At 31.9% G+C, this 23014-nt stretch overlaps 3 protein-coding genes and 1 pseudogene across 6 annotated transcripts; 1 reads left to right on the forward strand and 3 right to left on the reverse strand.

Moving 5' to 3' along the window:
* Positions 1 to 1667: 1667 nt before the first annotated feature.
* On the reverse strand, positions 1668 to 2659 carry LOC114405525 (sucrose transport protein SUC4-like). Of its 2 annotated transcripts, none has more exons than XM_028368012.1 (2): positions 2373 to 2659; positions 1668 to 2086 (listed from the first exon to the last, which is right to left on the reverse strand). In XM_028368012.1, exons 1-2 carry the CDS (start codon positions 2424 to 2426, stop codon positions 1826 to 1828), a joined length of 315 nt encoding a protein of 104 aa, XP_028223813.1. In that variant the 5' UTR covers positions 2427 to 2659; the 3' UTR covers positions 1668 to 1825. The 2 variants fall into 2 exon arrangements, with proteins under 2 accessions (XP_028223813.1, XP_028223812.1); XM_028368011.1 differs by having other exon boundaries at positions 1668 to 2089; positions 2373 to 2656.
* Positions 2660 to 5565: 2906 nt separating this feature from the next.
* LOC114406856 (cyclin-P3-1-like) lies at positions 5566 to 9921 on the forward strand. Of its 2 annotated transcripts, none has more exons than XM_028369686.1 (3): positions 5566 to 5930; positions 7043 to 7447; positions 9369 to 9921. In XM_028369686.1, exons 2-3 carry the CDS (start codon positions 7050 to 7052, stop codon positions 9622 to 9624), a joined length of 654 nt encoding a protein of 217 aa, XP_028225487.1. In that variant the 5' UTR covers positions 5566 to 5930; positions 7043 to 7049; the 3' UTR covers positions 9625 to 9921. The 2 variants fall into 2 exon arrangements, with proteins under 2 accessions (XP_028225487.1, XP_028225488.1); XM_028369687.1 differs by lacking the exon at positions 5566 to 5930 and adding an exon at positions 6103 to 6304.
* Positions 9922 to 10561: 640 nt separating this feature from the next.
* On the reverse strand, positions 10562 to 14975 carry LOC114406858 (annotated as a pseudogene).
* LOC114406857 (ARM REPEAT PROTEIN INTERACTING WITH ABF2-like) lies at positions 14934 to 22191 on the reverse strand. Of its 2 annotated transcripts, XM_028369689.1 has the most exons (20): positions 21931 to 22191; positions 21632 to 21828; positions 20778 to 20950; positions 20589 to 20709; positions 20439 to 20513; positions 20243 to 20337; positions 20000 to 20075; positions 19802 to 19909; positions 19134 to 19262; positions 18950 to 19018; positions 18741 to 18800; positions 18486 to 18606; positions 18257 to 18399; positions 17959 to 18022; positions 17775 to 17851; positions 17505 to 17569; positions 17300 to 17417; positions 17071 to 17195; positions 16795 to 16924; positions 14934 to 15067 (listed from the first exon to the last, which is right to left on the reverse strand). In XM_028369689.1, the coding sequence occupies exons 1-19, from the start codon at positions 22142 to 22144 to the stop codon at positions 16837 to 16839; spliced, it is 2118 nt and encodes a 705-aa protein (XP_028225490.1). In that variant the 5' UTR covers positions 22145 to 22191; the 3' UTR covers positions 14934 to 15067; positions 16795 to 16836. The 2 variants fall into 2 exon arrangements, with proteins under 2 accessions (XP_028225490.1, XP_028225489.1); XM_028369688.1 differs by lacking the exon at positions 14934 to 15067 and having other exon boundaries at positions 16466 to 16924.
* Positions 22192 to 23014: the final 823 nt, after the last annotated feature.

Raw genomic sequence — 23014 nt, forward strand, 5'->3', positions numbered from 1 at the left:
CGTTTTCTTATACACGTCATTTATATATAATTTAGCTATAATTTCTTCTTCAAATCAATAATTTATCTTGACTGTAAAATTGAGAAAATTTCTAAAAGAATGTGTTAGCTATTAAAAAAAAAAAACATCACATAAATTAAAATGTCTGCATGCAATGGGAACTAGTAGGGCTTGTTCGACCAGGAGAGCTAAAGCCTAAAAGGAAACGGACTTGGTGCAGTCTATCAAATTTACGTGTGAATCACTAAATCAAAATCATTAAATAAAGATTGAATTGTTCAAATTTTAATATATATTTTAAGTCTGAAATTGAAATTTGAGTTCTATTAGTTGTAAACGTATGAATTTAATTGGTTACAGCTAACGAATTGAATCTGAAATAATATACTTTCACTCAAACGTGCACGAAAAATTTATTAGGAGAGGAGGGTTATATTCATAAATTCCAAAAAACTACATTTTTAATAAATAACGTGCTTGTCTTTCATCGTTCTGTTGAAAAATTGTGGACATGTATCCTGAGGGAAATCCGATTCTCTGGTGCTTAAGGATTAATTTGAGTAAGTGTAAGCCTACAATTAAGTGTAATTACTTGTGATTCTAGTATGTGTGATATTCCTCTAGGAGTGGACCTCTTGTTACAGCTCCAACATATCATTAGCGTCTATTCAATAGTGTTGAGAGTGTCTTTTTATTCTGTTAATTTTTTTTTAGGGAAAAAAATTTGATGAAAATTTTTGTAACTAAATTTATCTCCTCCTTAGTTCAACCAACCCATTTTTCTAAAACATATATGATATACGTGATCTATAGAAAAAACTTAACTAAAAATCAATGTCATCAATTTAAAAAAAAAAAAAAAATCTCGGCAAGTTTCAGTATTACTCCATATTATATATCTCGATATATTATGATATATATTTTATAACAGGGTTACTAAAAAAAATCTCATCAGTTTAGTCGTTAATTATTGTTAGAGTTTAAGGTGAGGAGTTCTAATCTTTTCTTTAATATTTTGACAATTTTTTTAAATATTTTCACGTACCACATCATTACAATATGTCACAACACATCAACATCGGTACCATCTGCAGCATTAAACGTGTAAAATTTTATTATGCTCTAATCATTCTACTCCGTATTAATTTTTATGGGAAATCATTCTTCTGTCCTAAATTATTAAACTTAAAAACTTAATTTGTTGAGATAAGTTTTTATGGAAAGAAAGGAAAATTCATTTCATTATGTTACAAATGTTTTTGACTCAAACATATTAACTCTCATGAAAGATATTTGTGGTGCGAAAAAAAAAACGTGTATTTTGTGGTGCAGAAAAAAAGTATAATTCATTCCTGATTTCTCAGCTATGTTTGTTTGCTCAGCTGCTTACATTTATCCTTTTAGTCTGTGTGCTTCATCCATCCATTCAAACCAAGGAGTGTCTAATTAGAGTTTGCTAAATGATCAAAATTTCTCAAAAAGAGTGTTTAAGTAGAGAATTTTAACTGAAGAAATTAATTTATCAAAAAATTTAAAATTTTTTAATCTAAAATTCATTGTTTTTGGATTTTTTATGTAAAATTTAAATTTTTAAAATTTTAAAACATAATTTTAAACAATTAAAAATGTGAAATTTTAATTTCTTTCTAAAATGTGAAAAATTAAAATAATCAATTCATCATAAACAATTATAACTTCAATTAGCAATTACAAATTCAACAAACAAAGAGAAGACAAAAGAGAGAGAGAGAGTTAGCTTGCTAGTGATATCATTGAGCAAGGCACGAAGAGATCTTTGTGTGACGTTGTTGGCAATGTTGAGGATCTAAAAGTCGATAATGAAGATAGTGATGGTAACAGGGTGGTAGTCCGTGGTGTCACTGAGGAGCCAACTGATGTTGGCGGTGTAAGCAATGATAAGGACAACGACAAAGATGATGACGACATCGATGAGGATGAAGGGCCTACGACGGTCGAAGCGGCTAGTGCAACGGTCATTAATGTGGCCGATAAGGGGCTGCATGAAGAGGTCGAGGACTGGGCCGCAGATCCAAATGATGCTGGCACATTGATGGGGGATTCCTAGCTGCTGAACGTAGGATATCAACATAAGAAACGGTAAGATTCACCTGAACTCGCGACTGAAGTCATGCACATAAACTTATCTTTATCCAATCACAGAATTTTAAAAATAAAAAAATTTTAATTGAAATATTTGAAATTCTTAAAATTAATTTTTTTTTATAATTTTAAATTATTTTATCCAAACACACTCTAAAGTTTTTATTATTAGAAGAAGATGAATATTAATTGTTGAAGGATATGTAATACTGTATATCAACGGTGTCGACCTATTTAAAATAAGGAGTTACCTGTCTAGATGTGCTAATTGATGTTTCTGTTGCACCAACAACAATTGCCGCCATATTCACATGATGCAGACATTAGACATATGATCATGTGAGAAAGTTCACATGTCAATATTTATAACCATACGAAACGAATTCAACAAACCACGTTATATATCCTGAATCATTAACTCGGTCGGGGAGGGCATATGAAATTCAATTTTACCAAACAAATTATATATATAGAAACTAAATAGTTATTATAAATTTTAACACGTTTGTCAAATATAGAAACACGTGATAATAGTAAAAAAAAATAAAAAAATGAGCATATTCTATTTTCTGTCCTCTCTCTCCCATTGAAATTTCTCCATTGCATATAATTGAACTTGAACGTGTAGTTGGCTAAATTGTATGAAACCCGTCCTTTGCATGTCTTAAAAAGTCGATATAGAAACGACCCATTTAATTCAATTACATTCAACTCCATACTGAACCTAGCCAATAGATAGAGATAGAAAATAAAAAGATTAGACTATTAATTTTTTTAAAGACGAACTGAATTTCAATGATTGAACAATTGAAAATAGTAATTAATAATGTTTGGTTCACCTTCTACCAAACATTTCTATTTTATTTAATATGGTGATGGTGTCCTGTCCAGATCATTAGGTTTCAAGGTTCTTCTTAAAAGTAGGGGAACTATATGCTGATTATGCAAATGACTAATTGTGATACAAGAATAGTTCCATGCTCATGCCACTTACAATTTTAATGGATAAAACTGCATCACTTTCTTCACATGAAAAGTTTACATTTCAAAATCGTTATTGTCGTTACCAAATCGACAAAAATTGTCCCAAAGGAAACAAGTACTTCGACATATAACGCGATTTTTTTTAAATAAATAAATATTGTGAAATATCAAACACAGAGATCAATCAATCTATTAAACTAAAGAGGGATTGCACAACCACCCAAATGAATGTACATTCGAGACTATTTTCAGAAGTAAAGCAAAAAGATTAGAAGGAGAGAGAAAGTAGAATTTTCTGTAGCGCGGTCCAAATAAGCAGCAAAAAAAGTGCGGCAACAAAGAAAGTGAAAACCAAATATTTTAGTGTGACTCAAAGTCTGAGTCACAAGGCATTCATCATGGTTCCAATGACAATATATTGGGTTTACACGTCGTCCCCACCTTAAGCTTTATCGTATTCCGATTCTTTATCATTGTTATTGTTAATCACAATCGGTGATGACCCACTAACTATGGCCTATCTTGCGGCGTAATTTATCATAGATTCATAGACTATTGGTCTTGAAGGAAAAAGAAGACAGACTTTTTATTAGTGACCCTCATCGATCCAAAAAATTTTACTCATAAAAACAATCAAACACTAATTCTTCTATTTAATACACTGTTTACCCACATATACATACATGATTAGAGATAGGGATTGATGGTTCTTATAAAAATTTTGTTAATATTTTTACTTTTTGGATAAAGTGATTTTTTTAATGTATTAAGTGAAGAAAAAATTTAGAATTTTTTTTTAAAATAAATTATTAAAAATGCATCTAATATAAATTTGGCTACGATGAGAGAAGAGAGAAGCATAGGAAATCTTTATATTATTTTAGTAAATATAATTCTGACGACGCATAATCAAATAATTATAATTCTAATAACATATTGAATGAGTGTAGTTTAATTGGTAAGTTCAATTGTTAGTGCACATTGAGTTTATGAAAAAAAGATCTAAATTCAACCAGTAAAGGATGAGTTTTAAATGTGATTAAAGGATCACTTATAAGAAAATAAAATATTTACTATTAACCTATCATGATTAATCCTTTCTTAATTAATTTTTGTAAGTGAATATTTAACCTCTCACGGCTCAGATATTTTTGTGCTTTACGTAAACATTAACACTTGGGCATCTTTGTATTCAAATTATTGTTATAGCAGATCCTAACACTTAACATCTTTGTATTCAAAATCCACTAAACAATGGTGATAATTGCATAGCCATCTCAATCAAAAAAAAAAATGAAGAAATAAAATATCATGTGCCTATAAATGAATGTTTGCAATGCGGACATCTTGAAATAACTTTTCTATTTTCCTTGCGGTGCCTTTATTCACTGTAGTCTATAGCCACCGTTTTCTTTTTTGTGTGTGTGCATATGGATCTCATTTATTGGGGGCGATGCTACTTTGATTTTATATATATATATATATTTTGTTATCATCTTTGGTTAACTAATAATGTGTACTCTTTATTAAAAAAAAAAAACTAATAATGTGTATAAGTCCGTGATAAAAAAAAACGCACAATTTAATTATGCATAACAAATAGTATTACCTATTTCTTTTCTTAAATGACAAAGGAGTATTTTGCTGGAAATTTGTAGGACCTTTGTTTTGACAGAATATAATATTTTATAGTTATTATTAACTTTATATAAAAGAAAATAGGTTGTCAACAATTGCATATCATCATATTCATAAATTTATTATCTTTTAAAATAAGTATTTTAAAAATTATATCATATTCTGTGATTAGTTGATCTCATAATATTTTTTATATTGATAATGCATTATTATTAAAATTTTATTAAAAAATTATTTTATTTTATAAAAAGGATTAGCGTAAAAGACTAAAAATCAGAAATTAATTTTGTTGTGTGAGAATTTTATAAAAAAGAATTAACATCATTTTATTAAAAAATCAGTTTCTTTTAGGAGCACAAAATGACCTTAATAGGTATATATTTTCAGTTTTAAAGTTTTAATAAAAAAATAACTAATTAGAAATTATCTTTAATGTGATTTTTAAAATAATAATAATAATAATAATAACTATTACAAAAATTAACAATATTAAACGATTAGTAATAAAATAATAGTATAAAAATTCTTTAGGTCATTAATACATATATCATTTATGTTAAATAAATAGAATTTAATAAACATGTATTATCAATATCAATATAATTTTTTAAAACTATCAATAAATTAAAAATTATCTTTAACATAATTATCAAGATATTCATTGTAATTATAAATATTAACTATGTGTGACATGTGTAATTAAATCAAATAATAATGTAGGAAAAAAAAAGAAGCTTTGTAATAAAAAAAAGTATTTTATTTATCCTATAAAATAAGGATTAAAAAGGTATAATTTAAAGGAGTAAAAATAGTTTCCTGGAACATGAATGGTACTGGCTTTGTCATGATATATGACTGGTGTGGTGAAATTCATTACCGACGCTATCTGGTGAGAGAGGAAGGAGGTTGTGGGATTAATTAAAGGAAGAAGAAGAAATCCTTTTATGTGGGAGTAACAGCAGAAGCAAAACAAAACATCATAGACAGACACAACATTATCTTTCAACTGTTGCTCTGCCTCTGCACAGAGAATGGTGTGGGAGGGGAAACAGACATGATCTATCTGTGTTCACAGCACCACTGTTTCCCTGCCTCACACCCTTATCTAGAAGAACAAGAATCAGCACATACACCCGCCACAACGCCATAGTCATCATCACTTAGAAGAACTTCACAATTTTTATTTTGTGAGTTTCTCATCTCTTTCTCTTTTTCTCATTGCTTGCATTGCACTTGCAGCATAGGTTGCTTTTTTGTTTTCTTTTCTTTTCTGCTGGCTTAATATTGTGGGGATTTGTTATTTCTGTATTTTTTTTCTTCTTCTGGTTGGTTTTGTTGGTCAAGGCTAAGTGGTTTTCTCTTTCTTTCTTGCTTTTGTTTTCTGGGGGAGGGTTGTGTCGAGTGTTTTTAGCTGACACAACCTGAAAGCTTTTGTCTTTATTCCGAAATTTGTGGCAATCTTTGCGGTTTAGCTTCTGGGGTGTTGGGGTGGAAGTAAAGTTTGTCACTTTGAGATCTAGGTGGGGCTGATATGCAGAAACAACGGCAATGAGCAAATTGGGTATGTAACTCTCTTACTTGGTGGGACAGTTGTTAATTTTTATTTTGAGGGTGTATGCTAGGGGGACAGAAATTTTTTCGAGTGGAGTGGACTTCTTGATTTTGGTTCTTGGTTTGGGACAAGAGACTGGAGATCTAGGGAATATTATGGTTTATGGTTGCTCGTGCTGGATGCCCAATATGTTCAGATCTAACCCAAACTGAAGTTATCTTGCATGAGTGGGACCATAGGATTAGAAATTCTCTGTGTACTTCATATCAGAAGTTTTTGCAGCACATAGGATTAGTTATCTCTATGCATTAGGCAGAGGGATCTTGCAGTTTCTTTTTCTTTGGGATTCTTTTCCGGCTAAGTTGATAGATAGGCATTCTTTTTTTTTTTTTTTGTAGTCTAAGCTTCTATTATATCCCTTTTTTTAAGTCACGGCATAGTGGGAAGTAACTTTTATTGAGAATTCATGTGACTTGGTGATATTTCATTTGTTCTAACCACTTGGGGTGTGTTTGGGAAAATACTTTTTTTTCAATTCATCAATATTGTTGCATATCCGTTTTGTGCTTTGTAAAGTGTTAATGAATGTATGGTGCTTCTGAAACTGAAATCCAAACAGGCAAACACACACTTGCTATCCAACTGCTAAAGTTTATCAAGTTCGTTGTTAACATGATCCTCCAAAACTACTGAAAAACTGCATTTCAATGAGGATTATCCTATTGACTATTGTTCATTTCTTTGCAGCTTGGATATGGCGAGTCTTGCTCTTGAAACCGAGGATGTAATCTCAGATATATACCTTTCACTGGGACTTAAGGAATCAGACAAAGGAGTAGGAGTTCCTCGAGTTTTATCTCTTCTCTCTTCACTTCTTGAGAGATCAGTTCAGAGAAACGAAACGCTATTGGAGGCAAAGCACGTAAAAGATGTAGTTACAGTATTTCACGGTTTAAGAGCTCCTACTCTGAGCGTTCGAAAGTACATTGATCGTATCTTCAAGTACTCAGGTTGCAGCCCATCATGCTTTGTCGTGGCACACATATATGTGGACAGATTCATTCAACACACAGAAATCAAATTGACTTCACTTAATGTGCACCGGCTTCTGATAACAAGCATCATGCTAGCAGCAAAGTTTATAGATGACGCGTAAGTGCAAGTTTTAAATTGAACAAACACACATAATATCTAGCTAGCTGTTGTTGTCTGCATTATTTATCTTGTGGTGGATATGTTGATGCTGTACGTAAAACTTATCTATTTTGTGGGGGCATATATGGTGATATTTATTAGGTAAAATTGTATTTTTGGTCCTCCTAGTTGTCTTCAATTTCCGATTTTGGTCTCACTTTAAAATTATTCACGCATTTTGTCCTCCTTTTTTATACAATCAGACAATCTTGATTTCCAAAGTCCAGATTTAGACATTGACTGTTACAAAGAAATGTTGACAGTCACGTGTCACATTCTGATTGGACATCGATTCTATGGACGATGAAATGCATTGTTATTGTCATTGACCAATCAGAACATGACATGTGACAGTTATCGTCCAATCAGGACGTGACATATGGCAATTATCGTCCAATCAGGATGTGACATGTGACAATCAACATCCCTTTGTACCAAGATTGTGTGGTTGGATAAAAAAAGAGAATAAAATGCGTGAATAATTTTAAAGGGAGACCAAAATCGAAATTGGAGATAACTAGGGAGACTAAATTTACAATTTTATCTATTTATTAATATGACCGGTCTAGGAGATTCAGAGTGACAATCTTAGGGTGTATTATATTAGGATTTAAAAAAAGTATGTGATATTCAATCAAGATTTTTAAATAGTATAAATAAGTCTTATATTCAATTAAGATTTTAAAGACTTTTCAAGGTAGACAACAAAATCTGGTGGTATTCAATTAGGATTTTCTATGACTTATAAAAAGTTTTCTCTAGTATTTAAAAATATACAAATTTCGATGGGTTCTTTTTTAAGAAAGATTTTTTAGTATAAAACATCAATCAAACAATCTCATCTAAATCTTTGAGATTTTGTTATACTTTTTTCTTTCTTTTTCTATTGATTAACATACCTTCTTTTCTCTCATCACAATATCATTTTCTCTCTTTAATATTTTTCAAGATCCATGTGTCATATATTGCTCCTATTCTTTTGGAATAAAAAAATAGCAAATATACTCCTCCCTTCTATACTTTTTCCTTTGTTTTTTAAATTAAATTAATGTTTGTCTTATATGTTAAGACTAATCATGTTTTTTCTTATACTAACTATGTTATCACCTGGACGCAATGTTTGTGACTGGCCCTCTTAATTTCATCATCCGTATAACTCAATAATTCTTCTATCAATTTTTCAGTTTCACTATTCCCTTTTAGTATATCCTTATTATTGCATCCCATTTAAACATGTCATTAAATTTATCATGAAATAATTATAGTAATTAAAAAAAAATCAGAAAATTAACGTATAATTTTAAATCTATTATTCAAATCCAAAAGTAAAAATGAGAATATGTTATTGCAAGAAATGTTAGTATAGGAGAACATAAAATTATAAAATATAGTTATTAAAAGATTAAAAAATTATATTGATTTTACTTTTTTATCCAAACCTTATTATTTTTTATTATTTTTTCACTAATTCTTATAATTTTGAATATGTTTTTAAAAATTCACAAAATTCTCTCAAATCTCATAAATTTATATAATCCTTTCAAATTTTTTAAATTCTTATGATATAAATCCATTAAAATTTAAACTATCATAAAAGTCTTGTAAAGAAATATGATAAGTCATAATATTTCTACGTAATTTTTAAAATCTACAAAAAAAATTTATGCTAAAATAATCTTTTAAAATTCTAATCTAATACACCCCTTAATTAGCCGTGTTGCAATGCTGAATCAATGATATATTTGGCAAAACGAATGATTTAAAGGGGAAAAAAATAGTTTCTCATACTTTTACCATTTTGAGTAGCTGTCATTGTCTATACTTGGTTCATTCAGTTGAAGTTTTGTTAACTTAGCTTCCTTTTCTATTTGGTTTGCAGATTCTACAACAATGCTTACTATGCAAAAGTTGGAGGAGTGAGCACGTCTGAATTAAACAGGTTGGAGATGAGCTTTCTATTTGGCATAGATTTTAGGCTTCAGTTTAGTGTAGACACGTTTGGAAGATATTGTAGGCAATTGGAGAAAGAAGCTGCAGAAGTAGTCCAAATTGAAAGGCCAATGCAGGCTTGTCGAATTAAAGAAAGTTGGTCAAACAAAGATGATCCTACCTGTGCTTCCACAATTGCAAGATAAAAATGTGGCAACACCATTGTAGCAATATATTGCTGTCCCACAATTAACCGAGACAAAATGAATTTGAAGTATTTCAAAGTAAAAAAAAAAAAGAGAGAGAGAGAGAATAGATTGTTCTATACTTGCCACTGGAAATTCAACCATTTTTTACGGACACTATTGTGTTTAGTTTTGTTTCCTTTGTAGTTTTTATTTTTCCGTTTTATTGTTTTGCCCCCCGTTTGTAATTGCATGCTTGGAACCGGATAGAGATTGTGTTGAAATTTTATCGCTTACAATTCGTTTGAGTTTCCTCAAGTACATGTTGTCATAGTGATTATAGGTCTTACCCGTAAGCACCGGGAAGAATAAAGTCTATAGACGCTGTAGATAACTTCTTTATGACACAAAACTGTTAATTAGTGGCACTTTTTCTTGGAATATCATAAAGTCCAATGGACGAAGTTTCATGCTGCTAAAAAGTGTTTTTTTCTCCTTTTTCTTGGAGGTTTAAACAAAGAATCATTAAATATAGAAGAATGGGTGGCTTAAAGTATCAGCTTAAGAATGAAAATGAATAATAGACTATTAGATTCCTGTTGAATCAAATCCAATGACATTCATCCGATCCATCATCTAAAACCAATAGTCTCACATATTACTCAAAGATATAGGCAATACACAATTTAATCCTTAAGGCGGCAAGTTATTATCTTTTTGGTTCCTGAATTTTTTACAATTTGTCCATGAAAATTTGAAGTTACTGACGTTTTAATCCCTTTATTAACATCTGCTGACAGAAACACTTGCAAATAACTTCAAATTTTCGAAGACTAAATTGTACAAACATATATCTTAGGGCCAAAGGTAAACAACTTGCCTCTTTCAAGAACAAAATTGTGGGTTATCTCTAATTAACATAAGTTTATTAATCCTAGACCCATAATCAGAACCTATGTTCAAAGGAAACACCAGCCTTGGGGGCAAGATCAGATAGTATATGTAACTTCTGTTGAATCGTCTTACAATTTTATTGCTTTGGCATAATCATGTTTATCTGTTTAAACAATATGGGCTGAATACCATCCCCAAAGTGCAACAAGCATCAGCCCTAATTTTAAGAAACATCTGACTATAACAATTAAGTATATACTATACAAAATATGAGCATGATGACTACGAACTCCCATCCCATGGCACACTAGTTCTATAGACAGATGCACGAGACCAAATTACATGGTAATAACAAGAAGCATCCATGGCTTCAAATCCTGTTTCGTGTGCCTCGAGGATCCAAAGGTTGTCTTGTGGGAGCATTCACCTTTCCCTTCTATAATGACAATATCCACATTCATCTAACACCATGTGGAGTTGTCTTCTGCAGTAAGTTCCAAGAGGTCTCTAGCGTAATTTCCAATTCAAGCTTCACAGAGTTCTGCTTTTAAAAGCAAACATCTGGCCTTCACCTAGGAGGCCTCTCCAGTGCAGTCCAACCAAACTTACCTTTTCTAAAATCTGCTAGGACACGGAATGCTGCTTGATGAACATCTCCATTAAATACTCAAACTGCAAGCTTCTCTATGAATCTGCAATTTAGTAAATATAATACGCCACATTAAGTTAAGAAGAAACTACTTAAAAATATGAAGAGATATAAGCACTGTCCGACCTCTAAATGCAAAACACATAAATCAATGCAACAAAAGAACTTTAAAAAGAAGAATCACATACGTTCTACCATCTTGACAATCTACACCAATCTTGTATCTTTTACAAAGAGCATCTTTGCCTGCACTCAACAAAGACTTAGAATTATGAGTTTGATGAGAGGGAAGGAAGATCAAACAACATAATATTGACCCCAACACTGTATCACTTTATAAATTACAGAACACTTGTTGGAAAAACGCAACGTGTCATGCAAAACACCAGTGAAATAATTGACATTGATATTGATATCCTAAACAAGGTACCATGCGAAAGAAACCCACCCACCCTGAGATCTAGAAACTGACATTTTTCTCAACTAAAATAGGATTCCACTTTGGGTTGCATGTCATGTCACATACCTATTGTGGGAAGCTTTGTAAGCATCTGCACAAGAATTGCAGCAACATCAGCCACATCATAGGACCTCTCTCCAATGTCATCACATATGGCGAGTTTTATAGCTGCAGACTGATCATTGATTCGCATTGGGAGTATCCCAGGAGAGTCCAGCAGTTCAAGATCTTTCCCAAAACGAACCCACCTTTCACATTGAGAAAGAAATATGGCAAATTACATATTCAGCATGTAATGAGAGATCAAGTGATCTACTAGTGTTTTGTTTGAGCTTAAACTTTTAGTCGGAACAAATTAATTGTATACTTCTGCTGGAAACTGTTTTTGACACTATTAGCACTTGAGCAGAATGTACTATGTAGCCTCATTAACTTTTTCTTCTGTTGAGAGCAAAGAAAATCCGAGAAGCTATAATTTTCAACATTTGGGACAAAAATCTTGCTGATGAAATTCGGAGGACAGGTTGCATCCATTAGATTCTATAGTCCATTCATTTTTTGTCATTTTAGTTGTCATTGAAGAATCAAGAACAGAGTACAAACTTAAAAGTACTTAAATTAGTTCAAATAGTAAGTTAAACAAAATACAAATTAATTTATGAGCAAATAAAAGAAACTGCTGCAAATTTTAAATACTCTCAATCTCTCAATAAAAAAATTATTTAGGGAAACAAAATGAATAACCTACCTCAATTCTCTTGTGACTCCTGGCCTGGGAGCTGCTGGGCACATTCTTCGCTTTAACAAACGGTTGACCAAAGATGACTTTCCAACATTAGGGTATCCAACTATTCCAGCTTGAACCTATTAAATAGTAATATACATTCTTTAAATAATAATAATATTTTCAGAGACATTACATGTGAACGACAACAATTTGTAATTAGTTGAAGGACAAGCTTTGCTCCAAACAGATTCATGACTTAAGATGTAATTTGATAATACATAATTTGCAGTAATAAACTAATAATTAATAAAAAAAAACTTTTGGAATAGAATTATGAAATAAAAGATAAATCTGCATGAATAATGCATGTAAGGACTGGACATTAGGCTTAGCCATGGAAACTCATTTATATCCATTGAAAAGGACATGTGTACAACTAATAGATAACTTGATAAGGCACCCTTATTTTTTTGTGAAATAAGCAATACAAGATGAAAGATAGGGAAAAATTGTACAAAGCAATCAGCCAAATTTTTTGTTACACCATTTCCGGAACCATGTTTCACTCTAGATTAAATTTACTCAAAAGAACCAGCAAAACATTGATTTATTATACAATTTACTGAACACTACTTTAAATTAGAGAACAAAGGAGCTGCGAGAAAGAAAGAGTGTTGTGACTTGCGGAAACAAGGTATTCAGCTCTTTCTTTCTCTAACAAAACATGTGTTTCATTATTTTTAGATGGAACAAGAAAGAGAGTTGCAAAAACTAGTATGCACACAGTAATTTCTTTCTCCGATAAAGGCTTTCATAATCTGAGATAGGAAAGTAGGTCTTTTACCAGAGAATTAGCATAAGAAAATGAACAAAGAGAACCAAAAAACAGGTTTGCAATTGCTAGGAGTAACCCACCGCACGGGGAAGTAGCCCTTTGGTTCTACGCCTAACATTTACATCAGCTGCTAATTCCTTTGCTAACCGGCCTAGCTTCATTGTTCCCTGTACTCGCAACATATGATCAGACATCCTGTACATGAAACTTCAGAGCATGGAGAGCTATGGGAGAAAAAAAGATCTTGTTTTAATACCATTCCAAGCTGCCCATTGGAGAAGACAACCTTTGTGCCATTCCTAGTAAAATAATCAGCCCAAGCATTGCGGTCTGCAGTTGATATCATGTCTTCCCTATTTAAAACCAAAATTCTCTTTCTATTTCCCAGCCATAGATCCATCCACAAAAGCAAAAGTAACAGTAAGATGAAGACTAGGAATGTATCATCCTAGAACCTCAGGCCTTAATATTGTACTAGGATGTATGGTCTTACACTCTTACAAATATTTCATGTTCCAATTTGAAGCATTATGTGACATTAACAAAAAAAAATAGCATAAGCGCAAAATATAAACTATTATTCATAAAACAAAGAAACCATGTAAAAAGGCTGTAACACTGTATAATAAAATTACATATCAAATAAAGAAGCTAAAACCAACAATAGAGAACTGCAAGAAACAAGTATACATTTCTTCCACAAAACCCAAGATGAAAAAAGGAACCTCTTAGGCATTAAATAAAAGGAAGTAGAGTGAGGACAACCAAAAAAGTTCAATGAAATGTCAATCATAGCTAGTTTGGATATACGTCTCAAGAAGCACTTGTAGCAGGAGAAAATAAAATGAATCAAGTCATGCACCTCAATTTTTTTTCCCTCACTAACTTTCCCATAAGTTGAAGTGTATAAGTTGATTTTAACTTGTACAAGTAATTTAATTCATTTTACTTTCTACTTCACATGTGTGTTGAGAAGTTTGTTCCAACTGGCTTTTAGTTCAAGATAACAATGGGTACAGAGGACAAAAGTAGAACACAAACATCATTCATGTCAACTACTCAACTCTAATTGTAGATACTTAACAAAGTTAATATCTTTAATTCAAAAAAAGAAACTTGCCTGTGGATGACTTGTGGACATTGGAATTCGTCGATCCCGCACCTCTATCACAACATCCATCAACTTGAGCTGCTCCTTCAGTTCCTTTTCTGCTTTGTCTATATGACCAGGAAACCACAGCCCCATACCCCACAAGAATATCAGCATTCCAAATTTCGCAACAATGCAACAATACACAATACAAATTGATGGGGAGGCATATAAACAAATACCTTACCTGCACAGGGCGCAATGCCTTTGTCCAGTGATAAAGATCAGTGTCAAGCTCACTCCAAAGATCACTCTGTCCTTGGCACCCATCAAATAAGTTGTTGCTGTTGGAGTTTCCATATCCATTATCCCTCCAACTGGGGCCTCCCACACCAATTATCTGCACCACAAAAATTGAAATTTGTTAAAAACAAAAAATGAAACTTGAATTACTCAAAACACCAACACGTATCATGTAACAAACACCAGAACATGCAATCTCGGGAGGTGAGAGTGTATAGGAAAAAGATAAAAAAAATTGAGTGAAAAGACGAAAAGGGTTGCCTGAATAGGGGAAGATTGAGATGAGAGAGCTGATGCGGAGAATCTGCCACGGTTGGGAACGAAGTGTTGAGGTATTGGTGGAGAATTGGGGACCCATAAGCTTGAAAGCTGAACACTCATCACTGTGCTATGCGAATGCGATTAATCACTCTCTGTTGTTCGCTTTTCTGTTCGGTTTCAGTTTTCAACCACGCTGTTCACAACACTCGCGAGTTTTTTCTTTGCTTTGGGCTAATTCTGAACTTCTGAAAGATAACCGATGACGTCTCAATTGAAAAGTGAGTGGATTTTTTTTGTCTTACGAAAATATTTCACAGATTGGGTTAGCTTGACTGAGCGAAAATACTTAAGTCAATACAAGAAAATAAAAATAAAAATAAAATACTATTCACACATAATAAATATGACCCTTTGGATGCTAATGCACTCTATCTCCTTAAACAAGATGTTGTTCAAGTTTTTACACAAAAAAAAAATGATTGAGAAAGAAAAATTCAATAAAAATGATCTGATAAATTCTCCAACGAAATTAATCATTCATTACTAATAACATAATGAAAAAATACCTAACAAATATAGATTTTGCTTATTGAAAACTAACTTATTTTCAAGATGTTAGACCAAAAGAGGAGTGTTATTTTTACACATTCCTTTCAATATGTTTTTTTATTGTTGATTGTAATTTGCTGAAAATTCTAAAATTGAGTTTATTAAACGTCGAATAAATAACTAGATTTTTGAACTATCTAAAAAAATTTAATTAATTTTTTAAATTTTAAAAAAATATAATTAGATACTTAATCTCATAAAATTGTAACTAATTCTTAGAGTTAGTTCATGACAGTTTAAGATAATGACAATTTGTGATAGCTTTAAAAATCCTAGTAGTTACAAAATCAAAGATCCAACTACAAATTTTTTTGGTCTGGGGCCTAATTAAAAATTCTCAAATAACCTACCAATTGATTTAACTTTTTTAAATAAAAAGTAGAATCTATAATTTTTAATAAATATTAACTATAATTTAATCACAATTCTCTATTTAACTACAAATTTTTTTGGTCTGGGGCCTAATTAAAAATTCTCAAATAACCTACCAATTGATTTAACTTTTTTAAATAAAAAGTAGAATCTATAATTTTTAATAAATATTAACTATAATTTAATCACAATTCTCTATTTATTCCAAATCATTGAAAGCTAATTTGGACCTAAATAAATGCTAGAAAAGGCCTTGTGTTTTCCTTTTGACAATAAATTACTATTTGTTACTATTTTTGTAGGGAAAGTAAAAGAATGTTAGAGGAGTGACTTAATAGATCCAATTCAAGATAGTGAGAAACAAAGGGAAAAGGGTTTGAAAATAAAGCTGAAAGAAAAACAAGATAGCTGTAAATCATTTTGTTTGTGGTTTGGAAGGCTTAGACAACTGTAAAACATCTCTCCAAAAGTTCAATTTGAATTTCAGTTCATTTGTCGACCCTATTCTAGAATCATTATACTCGATGTCAGTCTTGGAGCAATTTTCAGTTTATGCCAATAATTTATTTGGCCAGTTAAACAAGCAACTAAGCCTCTAACTTAAAAACTGATGAATCTCTCGAGCTTAGATTCCAAAAGAATGACATTGTGACCAAACTGGGGGCTATTAACTGTGTTCTTGTTACAAAAATGCCCAATTGTTCACACATGAGACAACAAGTTTATGAATTTGGCAGGGGATTTTGGCTTAGGTGCACCCCAAAAGGCCAAAACTAATTAGTGCCTAACTTTCAATGGTAGTTCCTTCAAAAGACATGGTCATTTAATATTTAACTTTCAGGTATTCTCACTTTGAATACTTTATTAAATGGCCATTTTATATATATCTGCCTATCATTACTCAATCTCAAACAATGACTATTCCCCCACCACATGCTAAAAAATAATGATCAGTGATTTCTATATCTAACTAACATTTACAGCTTTGTACATTTTCAACTTTCTTCCTGTCATGGCTAAAATCTAGGGATTCTCACGAATCAGTTGGATGAGATTTGACAAGTAAAGTTGAGAAGAACATGCATATGTCTGGTAAAATGTGACGAACCAGAGGACAATACCTGCATGTTGAAAAGATGAACTTATAGTGATGAAGATGAATGAAAGGTTGGATTTCATGAATTGAATGCTCCCAGTACACAAGCAACCCGCCAGATAAACGCAGTAAACTACGGAAGTACTCCAGGTTGTAAAAAATATAACATACCATGGTTCACATCTCAGTTTATCAAATTTCTCCAGCATAAACAGTATACATGAATGTTTTAATGAAGTAGCATTGAAATCCTCTGACATCTTGTACAGTAGTGAAACATTTTCCTCAGAAATTTCCTATAAGAATAAGTAGATGAGCCATGTGATTAAATTTAGTCATTAAAAAAAAACTTCCTACAAAAGCAAAACAAATAAAAACCGTGAAAAACAATTGAGCCTACCTGAGAAATAGTATATTCACAGATACGCTTAAGGCCATCCAGAAGATACTGATCTGCTGCTCTGAGCAGGTCCTGAGCAATATCCAAATTGACATCTACTGTTCCAGTGTATATATATCTAGAATGCCAACAAAAAAATCAATTCAGACACAAGGCTTATTGTGATATTACAAAAAACACAAGAAAGGGATAGCAGAAGATGCACCTCATCATCAATTCAAAGACATCCCATTTAATATTTGGAATCACTATACTTTTGGCTTCCCTCTCCTGCATCATGAATCTCAAGATATTTATATGGATATTGAAATAGGACTAATATTAACAAAGGAGGGTAGTTACAGATAATGTACGACCTTTTATACATAGAATAACTGTTGAGAAAGAAGGGATGAAGAATTTTGACTGGTAGACCATGTCACAATAAAAAGAAAAAAGGACTTGAAAACAAAATTACAAAACAATTGATGCTTACCCTATAACTGCCATCAAACATTGCGCGAAATATATCTGAAGAAAGTAAACAATCTCTATGAGCATAAAAACTTCTTCCTGAAGAAAGGAAAACGATAAATTAGTACAGATATCGAAATCAGTTTCATTACAAACAACTAACGAAAAATAATAACAGCAGAAAATTTTAATAGCAGATACTCCACCTTCAACCAGAAATGTGACGTCAGAAAGTTTAGGATTGTTTACATATTCATCGCCAAAGTACATCTACAACAAATGCAACCAATAACAAATACTATTGTGAACAAAAAATGTGAAAAAAAAATCTCAGCTTCCCATTTTCATGCACTTAAAATATAGACAGTAAAATACCATAAATTCAATTTCAAAGACAATAACTACTATTCCAATTTAAATAACATGGTACAAATTGTTCAATAAATAAGAAAAAAAACAAAATAAACGAATGTGATAAGCCCACACATAAAGAGCAAAAAATACCTGGAGAGTTGGTGATGGAGAAGCAATGTCAAAAAGAGAGAAAGAAGAACTGGCTTTGATAGCCAATTTATGAAGCGCCGCTGAAGCATCACTTTTCTGCTTTAAGTTTGAAGATTTAAGAGTATCCAGCAGCAATTTTAATCCTGAATATTTAGCACCATATTGATTGAAAATGCATTCGAAGTACAGTGAGTGAGAAATTACAAAAATGTAGAGATTAATTATTTACCATTATTGTTAATGAATATAGTTTTACGATCATGAGGAGAACATAAATAAGCAAGAGCAATAGCTACACGTCTTTGAACAGCTTCCGCAAAGCGCATAAGATGTATTAGGTGTTTCAACACCTGCCAAAGAGGTATAGATATAAAAATCATATCCAATAACATAAAGATATATTAAAAAAATATAGTTTAAATAGATTATAATTCTCATCTATGACTAAAACAAATCACCCCATAGAATTTGCAAGAAAACTCACTCGCCCTTGAGTCTTTTCCTCTAATTTTTTTAAGGTCTTTGCTACACATTCTACAGTTTGCTGCAAGTTAAAAGACGATCACAAACAAGGAAACCCACTTAATAAATTGGTGAGAGAAAGGAGTTCTGTAAGTGAACATTAACAACTAAATTATCATTAAGAAGGAATGCAAGTGTATTGCTTTTATTTCGAAGAGTAAATGAACATACTTGATTTCTGAAATTTCCAGCCTTCAGTTTTCGAAAACCATCAGCCTTAATAATGGCAGCAACATTGTCCTATCATACAAAGTTGTTACATCAGTGGCAGCATATCATATTATCATTGCACATCAATGATATCTAAGGACAACATAATGGTTGACCAAGTAAAGAACAAGGAAATTAACTTCACCTCATTATCAGCGAGACTATAGAGAGCAAAAATAGCATTTTGTTGGACTGGCACCTTCTTTGAGTCAAGAAGTTTGAGCAGAGGCTCTATACCTCCACATTGACCAATACCAGCTTGATTATGTGAGTCCTGAAATTAGAATTATATGTGCAAAAAAAGGTTATGCAAGAAAATGGTAAGAGTAAAAAACAACACATAAAATTACAGAAAAAGGAGCATACTTTTTTGCACCATTTGATGCCCGTTTATATATAAATTAAGAAAATCCACCCATTAAGAGTTAGGTTTAAGAAAGGGAACCCCAAATTCAGCCAAAAATACTTAGTGTAACTTTAAGACTATGTGTGCTACATTATTAAAACACATCAATAGTTATCAATTTTAAAACGGTGGTGTGCAGCAGCTAATACTAAAAATGTTATAGTGAGATAACTGTTATTTTAAATATTATAATGAAAACTGAATAGTTTACACTACACATAAATTATCAAAAATCAAAACTAAAAGCCCAAAATTAAAGAAATTCAAGATAAGCAATACATCACAGACTTGCAGTTTTACACACAATCACCATCAATCAAGGAGCATGATAAAATACAAAACAATGAAAAATGAAAGATGATGGTAAAATTAATAGAAAAAGAACATAACATATTGAGAGTAATCACCTGTGCCAACCTCCCAAGTGCAAAAGCTGACATTTCCTGAAGCTCAGCATCTGGAGACCTAAGCATGTCAACTAATGGTGGAATAGCCCCTCTTTGGCAAATATGAACCTACATGAACCACAAAATATGGAATTCAATAAGAGGATTTCATAACTGACAGATTCATCATATTACAAGTTTGCAAAAAACTAAATCCACCTTGCAATCTGAATCTGTTGTGGCAAACTGACCAATTAAAAGGGCTGCTTCTCTTTGGCTCTCCGAACAGCAAGAACTGTCATTGAAATTTTGAAACTTAGGGGGAAAACGGAAAAGTACTAAATTACAAAATAATAACATGGAAGTAGTAACTCACTTTCAGAAAACATCTATAATGTTCAATAAACATCATTCTTCTATGGATTGCTTATAGGAAAAACCAAGATAGAAGTATAATATTACCTAAGTAAAGAAATGACAGGTTGTAAAGCACCTGCTAGAAGAACTTCTTTCTTAATATCTGGAGAAGAGTGGACCAGATTTCCAATCACACCAACCTACAAAAAGCGCTAACTCAGCTAGTGCTAGTAGCTTAGAACTCTGCAAGCAGCAATCTATAAAATGCATTGGACTGTGTAAAGTCATATAAGCATATTACCGCCTCATAATGTGTTTTAGGATCCTCTGATTGAAGCATTAGTACAAGAGTGGGTAATGCATTGCTTTCAACAATCTGCAATATTTTATTCTTGTAAACAACCATACCAACAATATCTATCACACCAATTTACTTCAAAAAGTCAACTACCTGATTTTTATTGCCATCGTTTTTAAATGCAAGAGTTCGCAAGGCCCGTGCAGCTGCTCGCTGTACCTTTATGTCATTGAATTCAAGCAATTCAACAAGAGGAGCTATACCGCCTTCCATCCTGAATATACCACTTGTATATAAGAGTAAATAATACAGTATTTTTGAAGGTATGGAAAAAGAGAAAACCTGAATAGGGTTTTAATGCCATTATTTTCATGGATTAGGCTGGTTATTGCATCAGCTACTCTCTTTAGAAGGTCAATAAGTGGTTGAGAAGTAGTACTGATCTTTTGCATCCTTAACCAATCAACAAGACAGGGTAAGGCTCCAGCATCTACAATGAGCTGCTGATACTCTTGCTGTTTCACGATAAAGATATAGCAAAAATAAAATCAGAATTAAGATGCTTCATGATTTATAAAATAATCTGAAACAAAGAAAAAGAGAAATGAATTAAAGAAAAGAAAATCATAGCCATTTTTCTGGAAACAAGGGTCACGGATATACTGCTAAAGAAGATCAAATGGAATGTACATAGAGATTCAATATTGTTATTACTTGTACGTAGTATGATTGAGTAATTAACCCCATACACCCAAATTCTTTACAACATGTCTGTGAAGACTGTAATGGCAGCTGCTCTTTGAGCAGGTGAATAATAAACAATTCAGAGAAACCTTAGGTGATTTGCACTAATAAAAAACAATGGGGCAGGAGCACGACAAGTGAGCAATTCCAATCTATTTGCCTCTTATATATCCAATAACCGCCAATTGAAAACTAAATATTGATATTGATTGACAAGTCATTCTAAATTATTATTTACTGATATCCATTTAGGGTTTAAAATTTGTAATTTAGAATTTTCTGACTTGGAGGTAAGCTTCCACACCTACACACATGCACAACTATCTATCAATGGATAATTCATCTAGCTTGAACCGAAACCTTTTGATGGATAAATCTAAAATCAACACTACAGTTACAATTTCATATAATTAAAATATTTAGAGAGAAAGGAAAAAGTAAAACTTATTTACTTCAATGGCAAGAAGCTCAAGGATGACCGCACATCTTTTGACGACATCAAACTGATCATGTTCCGTAACACCATCGCTGTAATCTTTCACAGTTTCTGCCTCATGACCGTCATATTTCCGCATGTTGTCTGTCAACCGAAGATGCCTCACCAGAGCAGGGACGACACCGCAATTCAGTATAGTATCCACAAGATCCTCTAAAGAAAAAAAAAAGAGAGGTGTCAATCAAACGGAAATGCAAAATTCAATAAAAGCACGAAACACAAAAATTAAAGAAACGAAAAAGAAAAGTGAAGTACCATTTGCGGCGAGTACAGAGAGGGAGTGGACAGCGCTCTTAACGGTAGCACAATCCAACGCAGTGAACGGAATAGCAGCGGAGTTGAGGAGAGAAACCTGTTTGAGAATCTTTGCAGAGATCTTTGACGCCTTGGTATGTGTCTGGTCTTCGGTTAGATCTGCTTCGAGCTTCCGCTTCGAGCTTCTTCTAGCAACAGGGTAACGCTTTTCCATGGGATTTGGGAACGAAATCAAAACAAAATAAATTAATTGGCCCTTGTGAGCTTCTCTTATGAATAGTTTTTTTCTTCTTCCTTTTAAGTTAAGTTTAGGGGAAGTTTGAATTTTGGCGCCAATCATTTTTCATTTGAATTTTGGCGCCAATCATTTTTCATATCCCGCCTTTTTTTTTTGTCTTCCTTCTGCCATGCGCGACTGACTGCATTCCTCCTCATTGTTCCATTTATATTTATATTATTATTAAATTGGATAAATATATTTTTAATCCTTGTAATTTCATCTTTTTTAATTCTTCAAGTTTTATATCATTAAATTTAATTATTATATTTCATTAAAAACATATTTTTAGTTCTTATGCACATATTATTCACAAATAACATCAATGCTTGGATAATGAATTATTATTCCTTTTCATCCTGATTGCCAAGAACAAATTATGCATTTTGAACCACAGCTCCTACTTAAGGATATTGATGAAAAACTGTGCAAATTCATAAATATGCACATAACACAAACAGTAGAAGAATGAAGATGGAAAAAGAGATAAAAATGAAGTAGTTGAAAATTAAGGTTTGATATATTTAAAAGAAACATTTTAATAACTTTTTTTTAAAAAAAAAGAAAAGAAATCCTCACACACAGCATTAACACCATCATCATTGAAAAATATATATAAGGGATACTAAAAACATGTTTTAAAAAAAATACAAGGATTAAATTGGATTATATGAAATTTCAATGACTAAAAATAAGAAAAAATGAAAATATAAAGACTAAAAACATATTTTTTTCTACTAAATTTGAGAAAATTGTTTTTATGATTTAGGCTATATTTAAAAATATGTTTCTAAATTAAGTTTATTC

This window comes from Glycine soja, chromosome 3 (genome assembly GCF_004193775.1).
Source record: "Glycine soja cultivar W05 chromosome 3, ASM419377v2, whole genome shotgun sequence".
NCBI classification, from domain to species: Eukaryota; Viridiplantae; Streptophyta; class Magnoliopsida; order Fabales; family Fabaceae; genus Glycine; species Glycine soja.